Below are 16,798 nucleotides of genomic sequence, written 5' to 3'. Positions count from 1 at the left end.
ACGACCAACTTCCTCCAACCGTAATTATTACCATGTGTAATACAGACAGTGAATGGGAAGCTACTGTATAACACAGGGAGCTCAACCTGGTGCTCTATGATGACCTAGAGGAGTGGGAATAGGGGTAGGGTGGGAGGGAGGCTCTAGAGGGAGGGGATATATGTATACTTATGGCTGATTCACATTGCTGTACAGCGAAGTCAACACAACATTGTAAAGCAATTATCCTCCAGTTTAAAAAAGTGTCTGTTGTGGAGAGCTAGGCCAGCACCAACATCCACAGAGCATGGAGACGACGCAGCAGCCATCCGTCCAGGCATAAAGACCAGAATCCTGGTTTTCCAGCCTCCTCTAGAAACCGCAAACAGATTGCAACTTTTCAAACCTCCATCTGAGTCACTCCTCCAGCCCCATCCTCCACTGAAAGCCAAGGACAGCTGAGCACCCACTTTCTTGGTTCGCCCAGGACTGTCACTCTGGGCCTTGCTCCTTCCTCTGTAGGTGGCATCTCCACCTCTCCCTTTTGCTGATTGTTTTGCTGGCTGGAGCCCTGCTGGCCTTACCTCTCTGTTTACCCAGGAAAGGAGGCCTGAGTCTGCCTTGCTATGGCTGAGTAGGGGGAGCTTCAGTGAGGCTGTGTGCCAGCAGGTTGTCCCGCTACTGAGCATGCCAATGGAAAGAGGTAGAATGCCCTTTTCTTTGCCTGACCCGACCTTCTCTGAGTCAGGTCTCAGCATGCATACACTCTTCCTTTTCATCTTCTCTCCGGGACATTCAGTTTTCTGAGCAACTTTTAATTCCCAAGAAAAGCTTCAAAAGCTCTCCCTCTAGTACTGAAGACAAGAGACTTGAGAGACATTATATCCAACTGCCATGTGTGGACTGTGTCTGGATCCTGATTTGAACATACTGAGTATAGCAGGAGACCTTCGAGAAGAGAGGGGGGCATGTAAGTCCGGCTGTGCATACAGATGGTGATAAGTAATTATTCTTGATTTTGTCAGGTGCCATCATGGTGCAGTGGTCATGGTAAAAAAAAAAAAAAAAAAAAAAAACGCTTTATAAGAGATTCCTGCTGGAAAATTTATCAGTTAAGTGAGTCTGAAGTTTGCTTTAAAATACTTTGAAGCTGGGTAATAAATAAATGGAATTCACTCAGCCATTCCTAACACTTTCATGCAAGTTTTGAAAATCTCCCATAATGAAAAGCTAAAAACACAAACTCTCCCTCTTTTGAATCTCTGTAATCTCCTTTAATTTCCATTTAATAGCTCTAGGTTCCAGACCACAATCCGAACTCATCCCATCCCTCCAAGTTCTGCCTGGCACCTTCCCAAGGTTATAGAGGGAGGGGAGTGTTGGCGGAAGACACCCCCCAGCCCTGAGAATGTTTATGCCCTCTGCCACCTCCTTTCGAGAATGTTAAGCGCTTTATTCATATCCAATACTTTTGTGACCCTATGGACTGTAGCCCACCCACGGGGCTCCTCTGTTCATGGGATTCTGCAGGCAAGAATACTGGAATGGGTTCCCATGCCCTCTTCCAGGGGATCTTCCTGACCCAGGGATTGAACCTTGATCTCTTATGTCTCCTGCATTGGCAGGCGGGTCCTTTACCATGAGTGCCACCTGAGAAACCCCTGCCATCTCCTTACCTTTCCTCAGAGTTCATCTCCCTCCTGTTTTCTGGAATACCAGGTACCGCTGCTTTATCACTCACCATGGCCTTTCTCACTCGCAGTTGGTTGGGGCCCTACCTGTGCCAGACACTGAATCTTTTATTCAAGGGTTGTCTTGTCCTTATCTGTCACCTCCCTCCAGAGCCAGGGCACAATCAGTGTTTATTCATAGAACTGGCCACTTCCACTCCTCAAATATGCCCACTGCTGGGTCTCCTCTCCAGGGCAAAAAATCTTCTCCACAGGCCAAGAGTGTTCACAGACAAAGGAGAAAAGGCCATTCAGTTCCACAGACGGGTACAGAGGCCGAGAGCAGGCGTGATAGCTGAGCCCACTGCCAGCTCTCCCTGGCATGGGACCACCGTGCTGCCTGAAGGAGCGATGTGGGGAGCCACCACCTTCATGATCACCTGGAAAGGTGGGTGGGTGGTGTGGGGACAGAAGTTCACGGAGGAGACTCTGGCTTCTCCCACCATTATGACTCAGCTCCCACCCTTCGCTACCATCATCCCGATTCTGCAGAAGCACGGCTCACCATCACACCGTCTCCACCCTCCCCAGCACAAAGCTGGGTGACTGTGTGCCTCATGCGTCTGCCCCAGAGCAGGACAGGCTGCTGCCTTCTTCAGGTGCCAACTCTCCAGCCTCTTGGGAACCGCTGTTCAGGAAGATGTTACAGGCTCACCCTGCCCTCTCTGCGATGGCATCAGCAGAGAGCACAGAAGCTGACCTCTCATTCACAGCCTGATGAATTGAAAGATCCTCTGTGATGGCACACGGGCTGGCCCACAGAGCGGCAACCCCCACCAGGCCTTTGTCTGTCTAGATGCCAATGAAACACCCGATCCTGCCTCATCGGCCCTGCTCTGCCCTGTTCTTGATGTCACTGCTAAAATGCCAGCTGTGGGCATGTGGAGGGGAGTCAAGCGGGTCCTCTGGCTGGGCATTCCGCCAGCCTCCTTGGACTCCCCTTGGCATCAGGTTCTGCTGCCAAAGGGTGATGGGCATTGGACTAGTCAGGGGGCAGGGGAAGGTCATGGTCCCCTCTGACTTCCCTGAAAGATCTGGAGTGCAGTTTTCAGTTCACTTCACTTTGTCTTTGGAAACTCTTAAAACTTTGGAAACTCTTAAAAGAGTCTGTTCATAAAACATCTAAATGACAAGCTATTACCCACGACTGGACATGAACATGGAGAGGACGACGGCACTACAGTGAAGAAATCCACTTATGATTCTGACTCCAGTCAGCTCCGGGGCTGACTGGCTGGGAGACTCCAGACAAACTCTGTCCTGTAAAATGCTGTAAAAGGAGGTTGTCAGATGGCTCACCCCTGAGAACCTCCAGCACAGAGAAGGTTATGGCACCCCACTCTAGTACTCTTGCCTGGAAAATCCCATGGATGGAGGAGCCTGGTGGGCTGCAGTCTGTGGGGTCACTAGGAGTCAGACACGACTGAGCGACTTCACTTTCACTTTTCACTTTCATGCACTGGAGAAGGAAATGGCAACCCACTCCAGTGTTCTTGCCTGGAGAATCCCAGGGATGAGGAAGCCTGGTGGGCTGCCGTCTATGGGGTCACACAGAGTTGGACACAACTGAATTGACTTAGCAGCAGCAGCAGCAGGATTCTAAAATAATCACTTCTCCTGCTCTTTTCCCAGTCTCCCTAATTCAAATCATCATCCACAGCTTACTCCTTTATTGCATTTTATTTCGACCCTCACAAGAAAGTTTGCCCTGAGTTGCTCAATCAGGGGCTTCCTTGCCTTAGGAAACCTGTTGACTCGGCCAAGTTAAAGAGTTAGTCATTCAGTCGTGTCTGGCTCTTTGTGCCCCCATGGACAGCAGCCCACCAGACCCCTCTGTCCATGGGATTCTCCAGGCAAGAATATTAGAGTAGGTAGCTATTCCCTTCTCCAGGGAATCTTCCCAACCCAGGGATCGAACCCAGGTCTCCTGCATTGCAGGCGGATTCTTTACCGCCTGAGCCACCAGGAAAGCCCTTGACTTGGTTGCCCTGGCCAAAGTGACCATTAATTTTTGAGGTGTCTTATGCCAAATGATTATATTCTGTCCTGTGACAGGGCAGAAAAGTTCTTGGAGAGATTGTAGATGGGCTGTTTGTATCAATTCTCCCAGACAGGGCATAGAAAACAGGGCTTTGCCATCTTTCATTGATTCCAAGATGCACATTTTTGGATCTCTGAAATCAGGACTTCTCTCTCAAACAATGGCATCGTATCTTTACTGTGGGTCTGAAGTGAAGGCAGGTGCTCCAGGAGATGACCACACTGCTTCTGCCAGCCATTGGGGCCACCCAGCCTCAGACTGTTTAACATTAGATTTCTTGCTTGAGGTTCTTTTGGATTCCACTAATTGTGTAAACGCAGAAAGGAAACTGTGTAAATGCAGAAAGGAATTCTGTCTGAGTACCACCAGCTTGGGGCTCCTGTTCTCAGGGGAGGATTTTTCCACCCTTCTACCCAGCGTCAGGACTACCCAGAATCCACCTGCAATGCAGGAGACCTGGGTTTGGTCCCTGGGTCGGGAAGATCCTTTAGAGAAAGGAATGGTTACCCACTCCAGTATTCTTGCCTGGTGAATTCCATGGACAGAGGAGCCTGGTGAGCTATAGTCCATGGGGTTGCAAAGAGTCGGATGTGACTGAGCGACTGAGCGACCCAGTGTCAAGCCTGAAATGCACACATTCCCTTGCCTTCCCCTCCTACCTGGTGGCTTTATTTCTCACCTCCCCTCTCAGTGAGGGTGTCCCAGCTTTGTATTTGGTGTTTTCTCTTAGACTTCCCATCTTGGGCTTCTTTTTAAATTTATTTTGGGGTCATAAAATAATGATGCATCTTACATTTGGTGAAAATATGGTTTCTTCTACTTGATGAAAACTGTTTGTTACAAATATTATATATAATATTTGAAGTGATCCAGCATGTAATAGAAAGGGAGGTAGGATTTTAAAGACATGGTTTCATGGGATCATTCTAAACCATGCCCCATCTGTGCTGTTCCCTGGGCAGCCCCACCCCTGCCATGACATCGGGCTGCTGACTGCTGGGCACCCATTTCAGTCCCATGACCCTGGGGATGGAGACAGAGCTCTTCAGTATGGCAAAGCCCTACTGGCCCTGCCTTCTTTCCAGCCACATCTACATCATATTCCTTTCCTCTCCAGCTTTCTTTCTGCCTGAGCAATTTCAGCTCTCAGGCCCCCTCCCAGCACAGAGCCCTGGCATGACAGTTTTGTGGGGAAAACTACCTTCTCCCTGGTTTGCTTCGCTGATCTCAGCTCTAGAGTCACCACCTCAGGGACACCCTTTCTGACTAGGTCACCCCCCACTGCAGGCTCCTGCAGTGCTGCAATCTTCTCATAGCATATGTCCCAGCTGCAGTTCTACCTGTGCAGAATGTTCTAGATCAACATGGAGTCCTTTACTGCAAACTCCATGAATGCAGGAAACACACCTGTTTTCACTCAACATTGTATTCCTGGGGACAGGACAAGTGCCCAGCAGTTGACAGGTGCTGAACAATTCTTTGTAAGTAGATAGATGGGTGTGTCTGGGTAAACCTGCCCCACAGCAGAGTGAACCCCTGGCGCCTGGGGCAGCTAGGGGAAGGAAGCAGAAGACCCCATCAGAAGGCGTCCACTTTCGCCTCTACTGTGCCCTTGGGCAAATCACACCCTCTCTGTTTCCTCAGCACCAAATTCAGAATAACACCTACCCTTCCTCTCTGACAAGAAGGCACCTTGGAATGATACGATCTGTTCTGTCACCCGCAAGCTTCTACCACAGCGCTGGGCCCACTCTCCACACTCTGCCTCTGTGAGCTGGCTGGCTGTCTTCTCCCATGGGAAAAGGGAGACGAGATGATCCAGGCTTTAGGGAGGGGCGCACACAGCCTGTGGTCAGGAAGGGACCACTGGGTCTCATGCTTCCCAGTCTTAATGTCCACCCTCTTCAGACCTTAGGGACATGAGAAAAGGGTTCTCATTCCCAACAGAAGGTTGGAGCCCTGAGCCACAGGAGGGAAGGTGGAGAAGGGCAAGATGCTGCCCCTTCCCTCCTAATCCTCAGGCTGATCTTCAGACAGGGAAGGGCTGGATGGGAACAATAAACTGCCTGCCTTCTGGGACACACTTTTTAGGACAATCACTTAGAGGATATGAGGCTTCCACATTACCTGGCAAAGTACATGAAGTTGCTTATTTTACTTCTGGGATCTGAACTTTAATATTAAAGTGCATTTTTACATCAAAAGCTATCTGTTCCTAAATACCTCATCTTAGACTCAGGCATCCTGGGTTCATGTTTCATCTGTATGAACTAGCTATGAATGACCCTGCTGTAAGTCATTTCCCCCGGAGGTCAGTTTCCTCATCAGTTACATGGAAATAACAGTAACAACAACAGTAATACCACCTACCTTCCTGTCTCACAGAGTTCTTTTAAGGATCACAAACATAAATGCATGGTAAGTTAAATGTCAATGTAAATGAAAAGTAATCTTTTCTCTGTGAATTTAAAATTCTGCCATCAGCAGCGGGAAAACACCAAGCTGACTATTAGCCCTAGTTAACTCAAATGGTACCCAAGACCTGCAGTCCATAAAGCAGGAAGTGAGATGTGATCAAGTCCATTATCAAAAATCAGTTACAGAGTGTCTCCCGGAGTGTCTCCCCAGGGCCAGCTGTCTCCCTCTGGAGAAGGGAATGCTGAGGGGTATTCAACAGCAATTGTTTTAACAGCCTGGTTGCCCGGCCAGTCACCCAACAAACCAGGCAGGTGAGAGGAGGCACAGAATGGATAACTAGCTAGTCCTTCCATGCTTCTGGATTCTGGGAGGAGGTGGAAGGCTATGCTACAGACACACACCCCTGCAGGAGAATTTGAGTTGATGCCTGGCAGGGCAGTTGGGAGCAGTCTTCAGCAAACCATCCAGGATGCATTAGTGACCCGATGCTGGTGCTCAGAGCCTCAAGCCGGCCAACACTTCCTCGCCGCATGATCTGTTGAGCAGCTCCCCAAAGGACTCACTGGCGTCCCGGAAGAACACGGAACCTGGGCTGTCCACGCTCCCACTCTCCAGCTGGAAGCCGCCCACCAGTTCCTGGAGCCACTGGAGGTCTGCTGAGAGCTCCTGCCTCAGGGTCTCAAACTGCGTCTGCAGGTGGTCCAGCTTCCTGGCTGCGCCCCCAAGGCGGGACCCTGTGGCCCGGATGTCCTCTCGAAGGAGCTTCTTCGAGGACTTCACCTTGCGGAACTCGTACCTGAGCTGAGACAGGTCGTGCCGGGCTCTCTCGCTCTCCTCCCGGTACCAAGCCTCCTTCTCATTGTAGATGGAGATCAGGGTCTCCACGTCATCCTGGATGGTGTCATGGGCCCCTGTCAGGGCCCGGCAGCCCTGCTCCACCCGAGCCACATCTTCAACCACACGGGCAAAGCGCTCGAAGTTGACGTAGGTGTTGTTGGGGGGCATGCTTGAGTGGCATTTGAGGGTGTACTCTCTCAGACGCTTGGTCTTCAGCTGGTTGGGCTCTGCCTTATGCTGTTCTGGGGCTCTGATCTCTCCTTTGGACTGGTGGGTGTTTAGACAGAAGGGCCAGAGTTAATTTGATGTCTGCTCCAAGGTGCAGGCGGAAGGCACTCCAGCCGCCTCTGCATTCACCGCATGCGCCAGGCCATGGGAGGACCAGGGTGGGATAAGCACCCCCACAGACCATCAGAAAAGTCGAGGAGGACAGCGTGCTGCCTGCACACGCATTTCCGGGCAGGGTGGTTCACGGTCATTAGAGAGGGTCTCTGCATGCATAGCATTTAAGGGTGCTCGCACAAACAAGCAGGCTACAGCCAGGATTCTGCAAGCATCCACTCCAGAGAGGAAGCGCACAAGGCCATGGCTGATGGGGGAAACTGGGGCTTCTCTCCATCAGGGCCTGTGGGCTCCGTGGGCCTCAACAACACTCAGCATGCTGAGCAAGGAGGCAGCCCACCAGACTCCCCAGCTCTGCACTCAAACCTAGAGTTCTGCACTCAAACTCAGTCTTCCCCATCCTTCACTGAGTCAATGAACCCGGCCTTCTCCAGGGTACTCCGGCCCTCTCTGCTCTCCCATCTCCTGTGAACCTCTGCCCGTTCTCATCTGCAACCCTCAGATCACCCTCACCAGCTCTCCCACTTAACAATTCCAGTGAAAGGGAGGTCTGCTGACATTCCTGGAGGGGCACATCTCATCCATCAGCAGAATAAGGGTCAGAGCCCCACTCCCCTGATTCCCATCCTACCAAAGTGCTTATCGCATGCACTTCACTGAGACCAGACTGCCAGGTTCTCTGAACACCCAGCAGCCAGAAGCCCAGTTACAAACTGGGTTAGGCAGGAAGTCACCTTTGTGCCCCCACCCTCCCCAGAGAGAACAGAACTGCCCTGAGGGGTGGCTGCCTCTCCCCCAGCAGGCCTCCAGCTGGGCGGCCCATTCTCTGAGGTTGCCAGGTGCCTAAGGAAACCACTGACCCGGTTTGAGTCATCCTTAACTCAGAGCTTTGAAAGTCAGAAACAAGGAGCCCTGGTAACAAATGTGAGGTTTTCAACTGTCACTGATCTCTCTATATAGCCGAGGAGTCCTGTTTTCTTTTTTGAGAATAACTGTGACGTGTCTTCTGACAGGGGCTTCCCAGGTGGCGCTAGTGGTACAGAACCCCTCTGCCAATGCAGGAGATGTAACAGACACAGGTTCTATCTCTGGGTCAGGAAATCCCCTGGAGGAGGGCATGGCAACCCACTCCAGTTTTCATGCCTGGAGAATCCCATGGGCAGAGAAGCCTGGCAGGCTACAGTCCATGAGGTTGCAAAGAGTTGGACACAATTGAAGCAACTTAGCACGCACACGTGTCTTGAGACAAAGAACAGTTTTTAAGATCGCCCAAAGAGCAAAGATTTCAACTGAGGTTTGTGAAAGTTTCTTTTCATAAGTCACTTGAACATATGACATAGAAACTTAAACTTGCAGACCTATTTGAACAAGCCCAGACCCTTGGAGACCCCCAACTAGCTTTCATCTGTGCTTAGAGGTCAGTGTTTCAAGCAAAGGCCTTGTCACAGGGCCCCCGCATCTGGCCCAGGCATCCCTGGCGACAGAGCAGGAACCTGCTTGCTGAAACTCGTCACCATGCGCTTACCATGATCCAGGGGTGTCTGAGAGCCTCTTGGATCGTGAGCCGCTTCCTAAATGAAGATCAGAAAACAGTCATGATCCATGAGAAGCTGAGAGCAGCAGTCTCCATTCTCACTCTTCTCAGACCTGCTTTTTGGCATCCTTCAACCACTGCCATCAAACTAGAATCATAAGGAATGCAGAGGTGGATGGGGGACTGGCTACAACTCCTGCGTACTAGAGAAAGCAGTCCAGGCAGACCTCTCAATAGAATGACCTTATATAAACCCTCATTTTTGGTCCCAGGGTTGCAGGGCCCAACCCCACACTATTGGAGAGTCCTAAATGCTCTCCGTTGTGAAAACTTTGGTCTCTGTTTTTCTGTTTGCCTTCCAGATCTCTTCTCGGCCCTTCCCTGCTCTGTACCCAGGTGGGGCAATCCCTCCTACCATTGCCCTTCAACAGCAAAACCAGGCACTGCACTTTAGAGGACCCCACTCTATGTCTCTCTGAAGTCTATGGGATCAAGAGGACATGGCCTTCCAGAATGTGAGGACTTACCCCGCCTCAGCTCATCCATCCTCTGGGCAGCCAGCACCCTCCAACTCCCTGCCCATCTCCTTTGATCACACATGCATGGGGCTTACCCTGAGCCCTGAGGAGGGGGTGGGATTAGCAGGTCTCCTATGTTCCCGCTGTTCTGACCCCTCTGGGCTGGACACCCTCCCCACTCCCATCCTGAATCGTCTTGAAAACCCTGCCCCTTTCCTTTAAAGAATTCTACTTCCAGGTACCTTTGAGACAAACTGCAAAAAATAAAGAGCTCTAAAAAAAATCCAGGCTGACTTACGTACACACACACACACACACACACACACACACACGGTTATTTGCATTTCAGGAGGAAAAGAAAAGAGAAAGACTTGAGTAAACAAGATGAAAGCCAAGTCCTGGCCAGTTCACACTCCTCAGCACCTGCCCAGATTACACTGCAATGGTCGATGACAGCCTGTGGCAAAGCAGGCATGGCTGGCATGCCTGTGAGAGAAGTGGCAGGAGAGAGTCAGGACCTGCGAGGCCACTGCCCTTCTCTTCTTTGTCCTCTTACCGGGTCTCTTTAACCAGAAGCTTCCGAATGAAGTCCTTGGCCAGCTCGCTGGTCTGGCTGAAGAATTCCTCGTCAAAGTCGTAACTCACTGCTGTGATATTTGCCAGCGTTTCCTGCTTCGTGTCTCCCAGGAAAGGGGATGCTCCACTAAGGCTGGGCACACAGAGAGGGAATATGTGACTGTAGGAAAGGAGACGGAAGTGGGGGTGATGGACTCAGGGACCTGGATTCTGCACGGGGATGGGAGGCTCCCCACAATCCTTTGCGGGGGGCAGTCAACGGGTTTTCAAACGAGTCCAATTCAATACACTTAATGGAGTCCCTACTAAGGACCTGAAAGAGAGAACTGTGTCTTCAAGGGACTTGAAAGAGGAGGGGAGAGAAAGAGAGACCTGGCTCTTCATAAATTTCCAGAAGAACACAGAATAAAATAAAGAACAGACAAAGGGCTGGAGGAACACAGGACAGAGGGGAGGCCCAGTGCTGGCCTCATGGAAGAGCTGACATTTGCATCAGTTTTGTCCTGAAGAGGTTGTCAGCAGTCAGAGAAGGAGATGGAAGGTCTTCTAGGCTAACAAGCATCCTGAGCAAAGCCTGACAAGTGTGGCTGTAGATGAGCCATTAGGGGCTAGAGGGCCGTATGAGGTTCCCCACAGGGTTTGTCAAGAAGGTGTCATTCGGGGACTTCCCTGGTGGTCCAGCGGCTAAGATTCTGTGCTCCCAATGAAAGGGGCCTGGGTTCAATCCCTGGTGAGGGAACCAGATCCCACATGCTGCAACTAAGAGTTCCCATGCTGCTGCTAAAGATCCCACAACAGATGGAAAACCCTGTGTGCCACAACCAAGACCTGGTGCAGCCAAACAAATAAATATTTTTTTAATATAAATTTATTTATTTTAATTGGAGGCTAATTACTTTACAATATTGTATTGGTTTTACCATACTTCGACATGAATCTGCCACGGGTGCACATGTGTTCCCCATCCTGAACCCCCTCCCTCCCCATACCGTCCCTCTGGGTCATCCCAGTGCACCAGCCCTGAGCACCCTGTATCATGCATCGAACCTGGACTGGCGATCCGTTTCACATATGATAATATATATGTTTCAATGCCATTCTCCCAAATCATCCCATCCTCGCCTTCTTCCACAGAGTCCAAAAGACTGTTCTATACATCTGTGTCTCTTCTGCTGTCTCACATACAGGGTTATTGTTACCATCTTTCTAAATTCCATATATATGCGCTAGTATACTGTATTGGTGTTTTTCTTTCTGGCTTACTTCACTCTGTATAATAGGCTCGTTTCATCCACCTCATTAGAACTGATTCAAATGTATTCTTTTTAATGGCTGAGTAATACTCCATTGTGTATATGTACCACAGCTTTCTTATCCATTCGTCTGCTGATGGACATCTAGGTTGCTTCCATGTCCTAGCTATAATAAACAGTGCTGCGATGAACATTGGGGTACACGTGTCTCTTTCAATTCTGGTTTCCTCAGTGTGTATGCCCAGCAGTGGGATTGCAGGGTCTTATGGAGAAGGCAATGGCACCCCACTCCAGTACTCTTGCCTGGAAAATCCCATGGACAGAGGAGCCTGGTAGGCTGCAGTCCATGGGGTCAATAAAAGTCTGACACGACTGAGCGACTTCACTTTCACTTTTCACTTTCATGCATTGGAGAAGGAAATGGCAACCCACTCCAGTATTCTTGCCTGGAGAATCCCAGGGGTGGCGGAGCCTGGTGGGCTGCCGTCTGTGGGGTTGCACAGAGTCGGACACGACTGAAGTGACTTAGCATAGCATAGCATAGCGTGGCAGTTCTATTTCCAGTTTTTTAAGGAATCTCCACACTGTTCTCCATAGTGGCTGTACTAGTTTGCATTCCCACCAACAGTGTAAGAGAGTTCCCTTTTCTCTACACCCTCTCCAGCATTTATTGCTTGTAGACTTTTGGATAGCAGCCATTCTGACTGGCGTGAAATGGTACCTCACTGTGGTTTTGATTTGCATTTCTCTGATAATGAGTGATGTTGAGCATCTTTTCATGTGTTTGTTAGCCATCTGTATGTCTTCTTTGGAGAAATATCTGTTTAGTTCTTTGGCCCATTTTTTGATTGGGTCGTTTATTTTTCTGGAATTGAGCTGCAGGAGTTGCCTGTATATTTTTGAGATTAACTCTTTGTCAGTTGCTTCATTTGCTATTATTTTCTCCCATTCTGAAGGCTGTCTTTTGACCTTGCTTATAGTTTCCTTTGTTGTGCAGAAGCTTTTAAGTTTAATTAGGTCCCATTTGTTTATTTTTGCTTTTATTTCCAATATTCTGGGAGGTGGGTCATAGAGGATCCTTCTGTGATGTATGTCAGAGAGTGTTTTGCCTATGTTCTTCTCTAGGAGTTTTATAGCTTCTAGTCTTACGTTTAGATCTTTAATCCATTTTGAGTTTATTTTTGTGTAAGGTGTTAGAAAGTGTTCTAGTTTCATTCTTTTACATTTTTTACATTAAAAAAAAAGTGCCATTCAAACAATGACTCCTGAATCTACTGTCCCCTGCCTAATATTCAAAATATGCCATTGTCCCAGAAGTCCTTGGGCCCTACCCTCCCTCCTGTGTTCTATAGAATCACATCTGAACTTCTCAGGAAGGCATCAAAATTTGGTCCCCACCACACGTTCTGTATTTTCACTGCATTTACCACACTTGCTGTCCCCTTCCTCACCCAGAATGGCACTTCCTTTCCTTTCCACCAGGAAAATTCATCACATTCCTTCCAGCCCAGTTCAAATCAATCTCTCTTATCTGCCTCTCTCGCTCCCTCTCTCCCATTAAACTTTCTGCAGTCCCAGCAAACCAGTGGCTCTCCCATTTGTCTCACAAAGCCATATTCATACCTAAAGCACAACCTTGGTCCCACCGGGTGAGAGTTAGCAGTCTGGTGTCTCCCTCCCACAAAAGAAGTTTCAGGCAAGCAGGACAGACTGTCCATTTAGTACCCTGAATGCCTGGCACTGTGTTCACCGAGGATCAGGCGGTCAATAAACTGTATGGAATTCAGTGAGCTACAGGAAGATTGTGTGCCCTGGAGATGCTGGAATTCCTTACTATTTCAATATGAAAGCCACAGTTCTGAAGATATCAAGGTGTTAAGAGCCCATGTCTGAATATCCTGGCTCTAATCTGGAATTATGCAGCAATGCATCAAATTCTCTCTGCATCAAATTCCTCTATGGCTTTTAAAAAATACCAACGCCCAGATCTTACTCCTAGTGATTCTGATTTCATAGATCTGGAGTGGGCCCTGGGCCATAGCAGATATTAACAGGTCTGATGTGAAGAAAAAGAAAAAAAAGGTCTGATGTGCTGCCTGGGTTGACACCCTCTGTTGCAACTCAGGGGGCAGGGGCGGGGCAGGGGGGGTGGCATCCACCACATCACGCAGAACTCCCAGTCCAAGGAGGAGTCAGAGGGAGGGATTACAGGGGTGTTGAGAGAGCTGAGTGTTGCCCTCCCCATCCTTCATGCCCTCTGGTTGTGGGCTGCCTCTTACCCAGAGTTCCATAAAAACAGCATTTTTCCAGGAGTATTGCGAGCGGAAACAGTTGGAAAGTACGATGTAATGAACACCAACTAATCAGCAATGTCTGTGTCTGAGCAGTGCTAGGAAGTTTGCACGTCGGCTTATTTAATCCTCAACATACCCGTGGCAGGAAGTTTATGATTCCTATTTTTCTGATGAGAAAAACAAGCCCAGAAGTTGTTTTTCTGCCCAAGGCCACAGAGATGGAAAGTGACAGTTTCGCTACACAATGCAGGAAATCTCTGCTTAAGTACTTAATATTTCAGAGTCAAGAAAGAGAGACTCTGGGGAAAACAGAAGAGACAGCATGTGAGAGGAAAAGGGGTTCTGGGGAAGGGAGAGGAAAGGCAGAGAAAGACGAGGCAGGATCAGGAAGGGCATGGTGACTTGAGGGCTGTCCCAGGTTTCTGAGCGAAAACTGACATTCTCACCGGAAACCTGGGTCCGGGTGAGACCGCGTGGTGGATCCTGGCCACAGGAGGGATGCAAACACAAGCAGTATAGAATGGAGGGCTGCAGACTGCTCTCCCGGCTTCCTGCCCAACCCCAAGCCCAGGCTCAAACGTACGAAATCGAGCTGAGAGCACTGAGCCTCAGGTTGGCTGTGTGGATCTAACTCATCTGGTCACGGTGGGTGCTCAGGAAATGTCAGACTGTCTGCCTGCCTGCCTGCCCCTCTCTCATTCCTCCTGCTCCCCCTGGATCTGAGCTGGGTCAGAGCCCCAGGATCAGTCATACTCACAGGATGTAGGTGATGACACCGATGCTCCTGCAAAACAAAGAACAGTCAAGTCAGGGCCGCCTGGCTCTCCTCCCAGACCAGCAAGTGACTCCCCGCTTGGCTCTGAGGGCCCCTTCACGGCAGCCCCCACATGCTGCCTCAAGCCCCACACCCCTCCCCACCCCACACTTCAGCAGCAGCCAGGGACTCGCTCAGAATCAATCAGGTCTGGATGTTGAGCCCGAGGACCCACTAACAGCTGTGATGACCACCTCTGAGCCTCTTTCTCCTCATAAAATGAGGATAATAATAACTATCTTACAGGACCACTGGGAGGATTTTAGAAAACCAAGTGATCAAGGTACCCAGCCAACTGTATAGCACAGTTCACATGAAACGAGCCCCATCTGTGCAGTCAATCACTGCGGTACCCAGCCCAGCACGGTAGCCAGAATACATGAGGCCCCCAGGGATCACATGGTTGACCAACAGAACGAATTATTGTCACTAGTATGTTTATGACAGCTGTGGCAGTCTCAGGGTGAGCCTGTACCTCTGGCTTCCAGCCCCTTGTTCTCTGCCTTGGCCATGTGCTAACTGCCACATGCCAGCACCCCAGGAGCAGCCAGAGGCTCTTAAAGGTGAGTGTGGAGGAAGAGGTTTTCATCCGGGGGTTTGTCAGCCAGAGCCAGGATCTGGGGCCACCTGGGGGGCTGTCCCACTTACCACATGTCCGCCTCCAGGCCCAGGGGCTCATAGTTCACAATTTCTGGAGCTGAAAGAAGCCATGTCAAAGAGTCAGCAGGAGTATGAAAAGGAGAAGAGATGATCTTAAGGAATTTTAGGGAATTAGATGCCGAAGGTCTCCATCCTGAACCCTCCCTAAGGAAAATTAGAGAGGCGGATGGAGATAGCCTGGGTCTAGGGATTTTGAGGGAGGAAGTTGCCTGTTATTCTGATAGTGAGGAAGACAGAAAGCACAAGGGGAGCCCTGGAAAAGGAAGAGGAGAGTGGGGAGAGGCAGGTGCAGGACGGACAGTGAGGTCCATGACAAAGACTGCTTTTGAACTCTCAGCTGGAAACCAGTCAGCCAGCACTGGAAGGTGATGGGGGAGAAAAGGAGGCAGAGAGAGAATCCACATTCCTCTGCGGGTGTCTAAAGAGGGTACCTCCCACCTGAGCAGGGGCAGGAGGACATTCTGGTGGCCACTGAGGTGAGGAGCCAGTGATGTCCGAGGGGCATCCAAAAGAAGATGCCAGAACAGGCTGGGTACCTGGGGTGGGAGTGAGGTGGGTCAGAGCCATCACCCAGGTCATCACACAGGCGTCATCACACAGGTAGAAATAGGAGCCATGTGAATGCTGCCAGGACCACGAGAAGGTGCAGAGTCTAGGAAAGAAGACTCTACCCAGGAGAGAAGAGGACCAAATGCTGCCTGGAGATCAAGCCTGTACCCTGGATGGGCTGGAAAGCAAGTGTTGAATTTCACACCCACTGCAGTGACCAGAGAGTGCTGAGTGTGGGCTGCAAGATAAGGGTGCAGATGACTCTTTAAAAAAGCTTGGTGATGAAATAGAAAAGAAAGAGGGGGCGATAACTAGAAAAGGGAGGATTGAGCCTGTTTAATCACGAATGGGAGAAGGTGGAGAGAGGGGAAGGCTAAGTTTGTTTATCTAGAATATCAAAACCTCTGCATCTATAGGATGAACCCACCCTCCCACCCTCCCAGATGCAGGGAACCACTCTCCTGGCTTTGCTTTCTTGTTAGCTTCCAAAAAATGATGCCATACTGAATCTCATCTACCGTCAATAGACCTTTTCCCCCCACTCAACTGATGCTTCTAGCATTCACTGAATGTTCACCCATGGTCTTTCATATTCACTGCTATATAATAGTCCACTTTGTGAATACAGACTATCTTCCAGTCATTTCTTTGGTGATCATTTGGAAGGTCTCTACTTATTTTTATTATTTTTTTGTATTATTAACTTTTATTGAAAAATCACTGCTATGAGCTCTTCTCTCAGCTCTCCTGAGACACACAAGAAAGGCTTTCATTAGGACAGTGTTATTCAAAGTACAGTCTGCAGGCAAATAATCTGCAGACTGTCACTGGTGCTGACAAGATATGTACAGAAGTTGAGAGTATGTATTTAGAGGCTCAGCTGGTAAAGAACTGCCTGCAGTGTGGGAAACCCAGGTTCGATTTCTGGGTTGGGAAGATCCCCTGGAGGAGAGCATGGCAACCCACTCCAGTATTCTTGCCTGAGAATCCCATGGCCAGAGGAGCTTGGAGGGCTACAGTTCATGGGGTCGCAAGGAGTCGGACACGACTGAGCAACTTAACACACACACACATAGCAATTTGACATTGCCATGACACACACCATGATCACTTTTCTAGGAATTTATTTGTATTGTATCTTATTGAAGAAGCTGTCCAGGATATACTATTTCCCCCCAGGTTGTTCCTCATAGAGAGTTTGAGAAGCATAACTCACTTTTCAGTGCTCATCTGCCTGATATAAACACATACTC

At 49.6% G+C, this 16,798-nt stretch overlaps 1 protein-coding gene across 1 annotated transcript in view; it reads right to left on the bottom strand.

The window, feature by feature from the left end:
- Positions 1-121: 121 nt before the first annotated feature.
- The window catches only part of DAPK2 (death associated protein kinase 2), a 135,445-nt gene continuing 118,768 nt past the window's right edge, over positions 122-16,798 (bottom strand). The window contains exons 6-10 of the mRNA XM_061431028.1: positions 14,985-15,033; positions 14,280-14,306; positions 9,956-10,108; positions 8,873-8,918; positions 122-7,272 (exon numbers count right to left, since the gene is read on the bottom strand). Of these exons, the coding sequence (XP_061287012.1) occupies positions 6,664-7,272; positions 8,873-8,918; positions 9,956-10,108; positions 14,280-14,306; positions 14,985-15,033 (884 nt within the window). The 3' untranslated portion in view covers positions 122-6,663. The remainder of the gene's footprint in view (positions 7,273-8,872; positions 8,919-9,955; positions 10,109-14,279; positions 14,307-14,984; positions 15,034-16,798) is intronic.

The sequence above is a fragment of the Bos javanicus genome, chromosome 10 (assembly GCF_032452875.1).
Source record: "Bos javanicus breed banteng chromosome 10, ARS-OSU_banteng_1.0, whole genome shotgun sequence".
NCBI lineage: Eukaryota > Metazoa > Chordata > Mammalia > Artiodactyla > Bovidae > Bos > Bos javanicus.
Note: the sequence above shows the minus strand (reverse complement) of the source record. Positions and strands in the feature narration are given on the sequence as shown.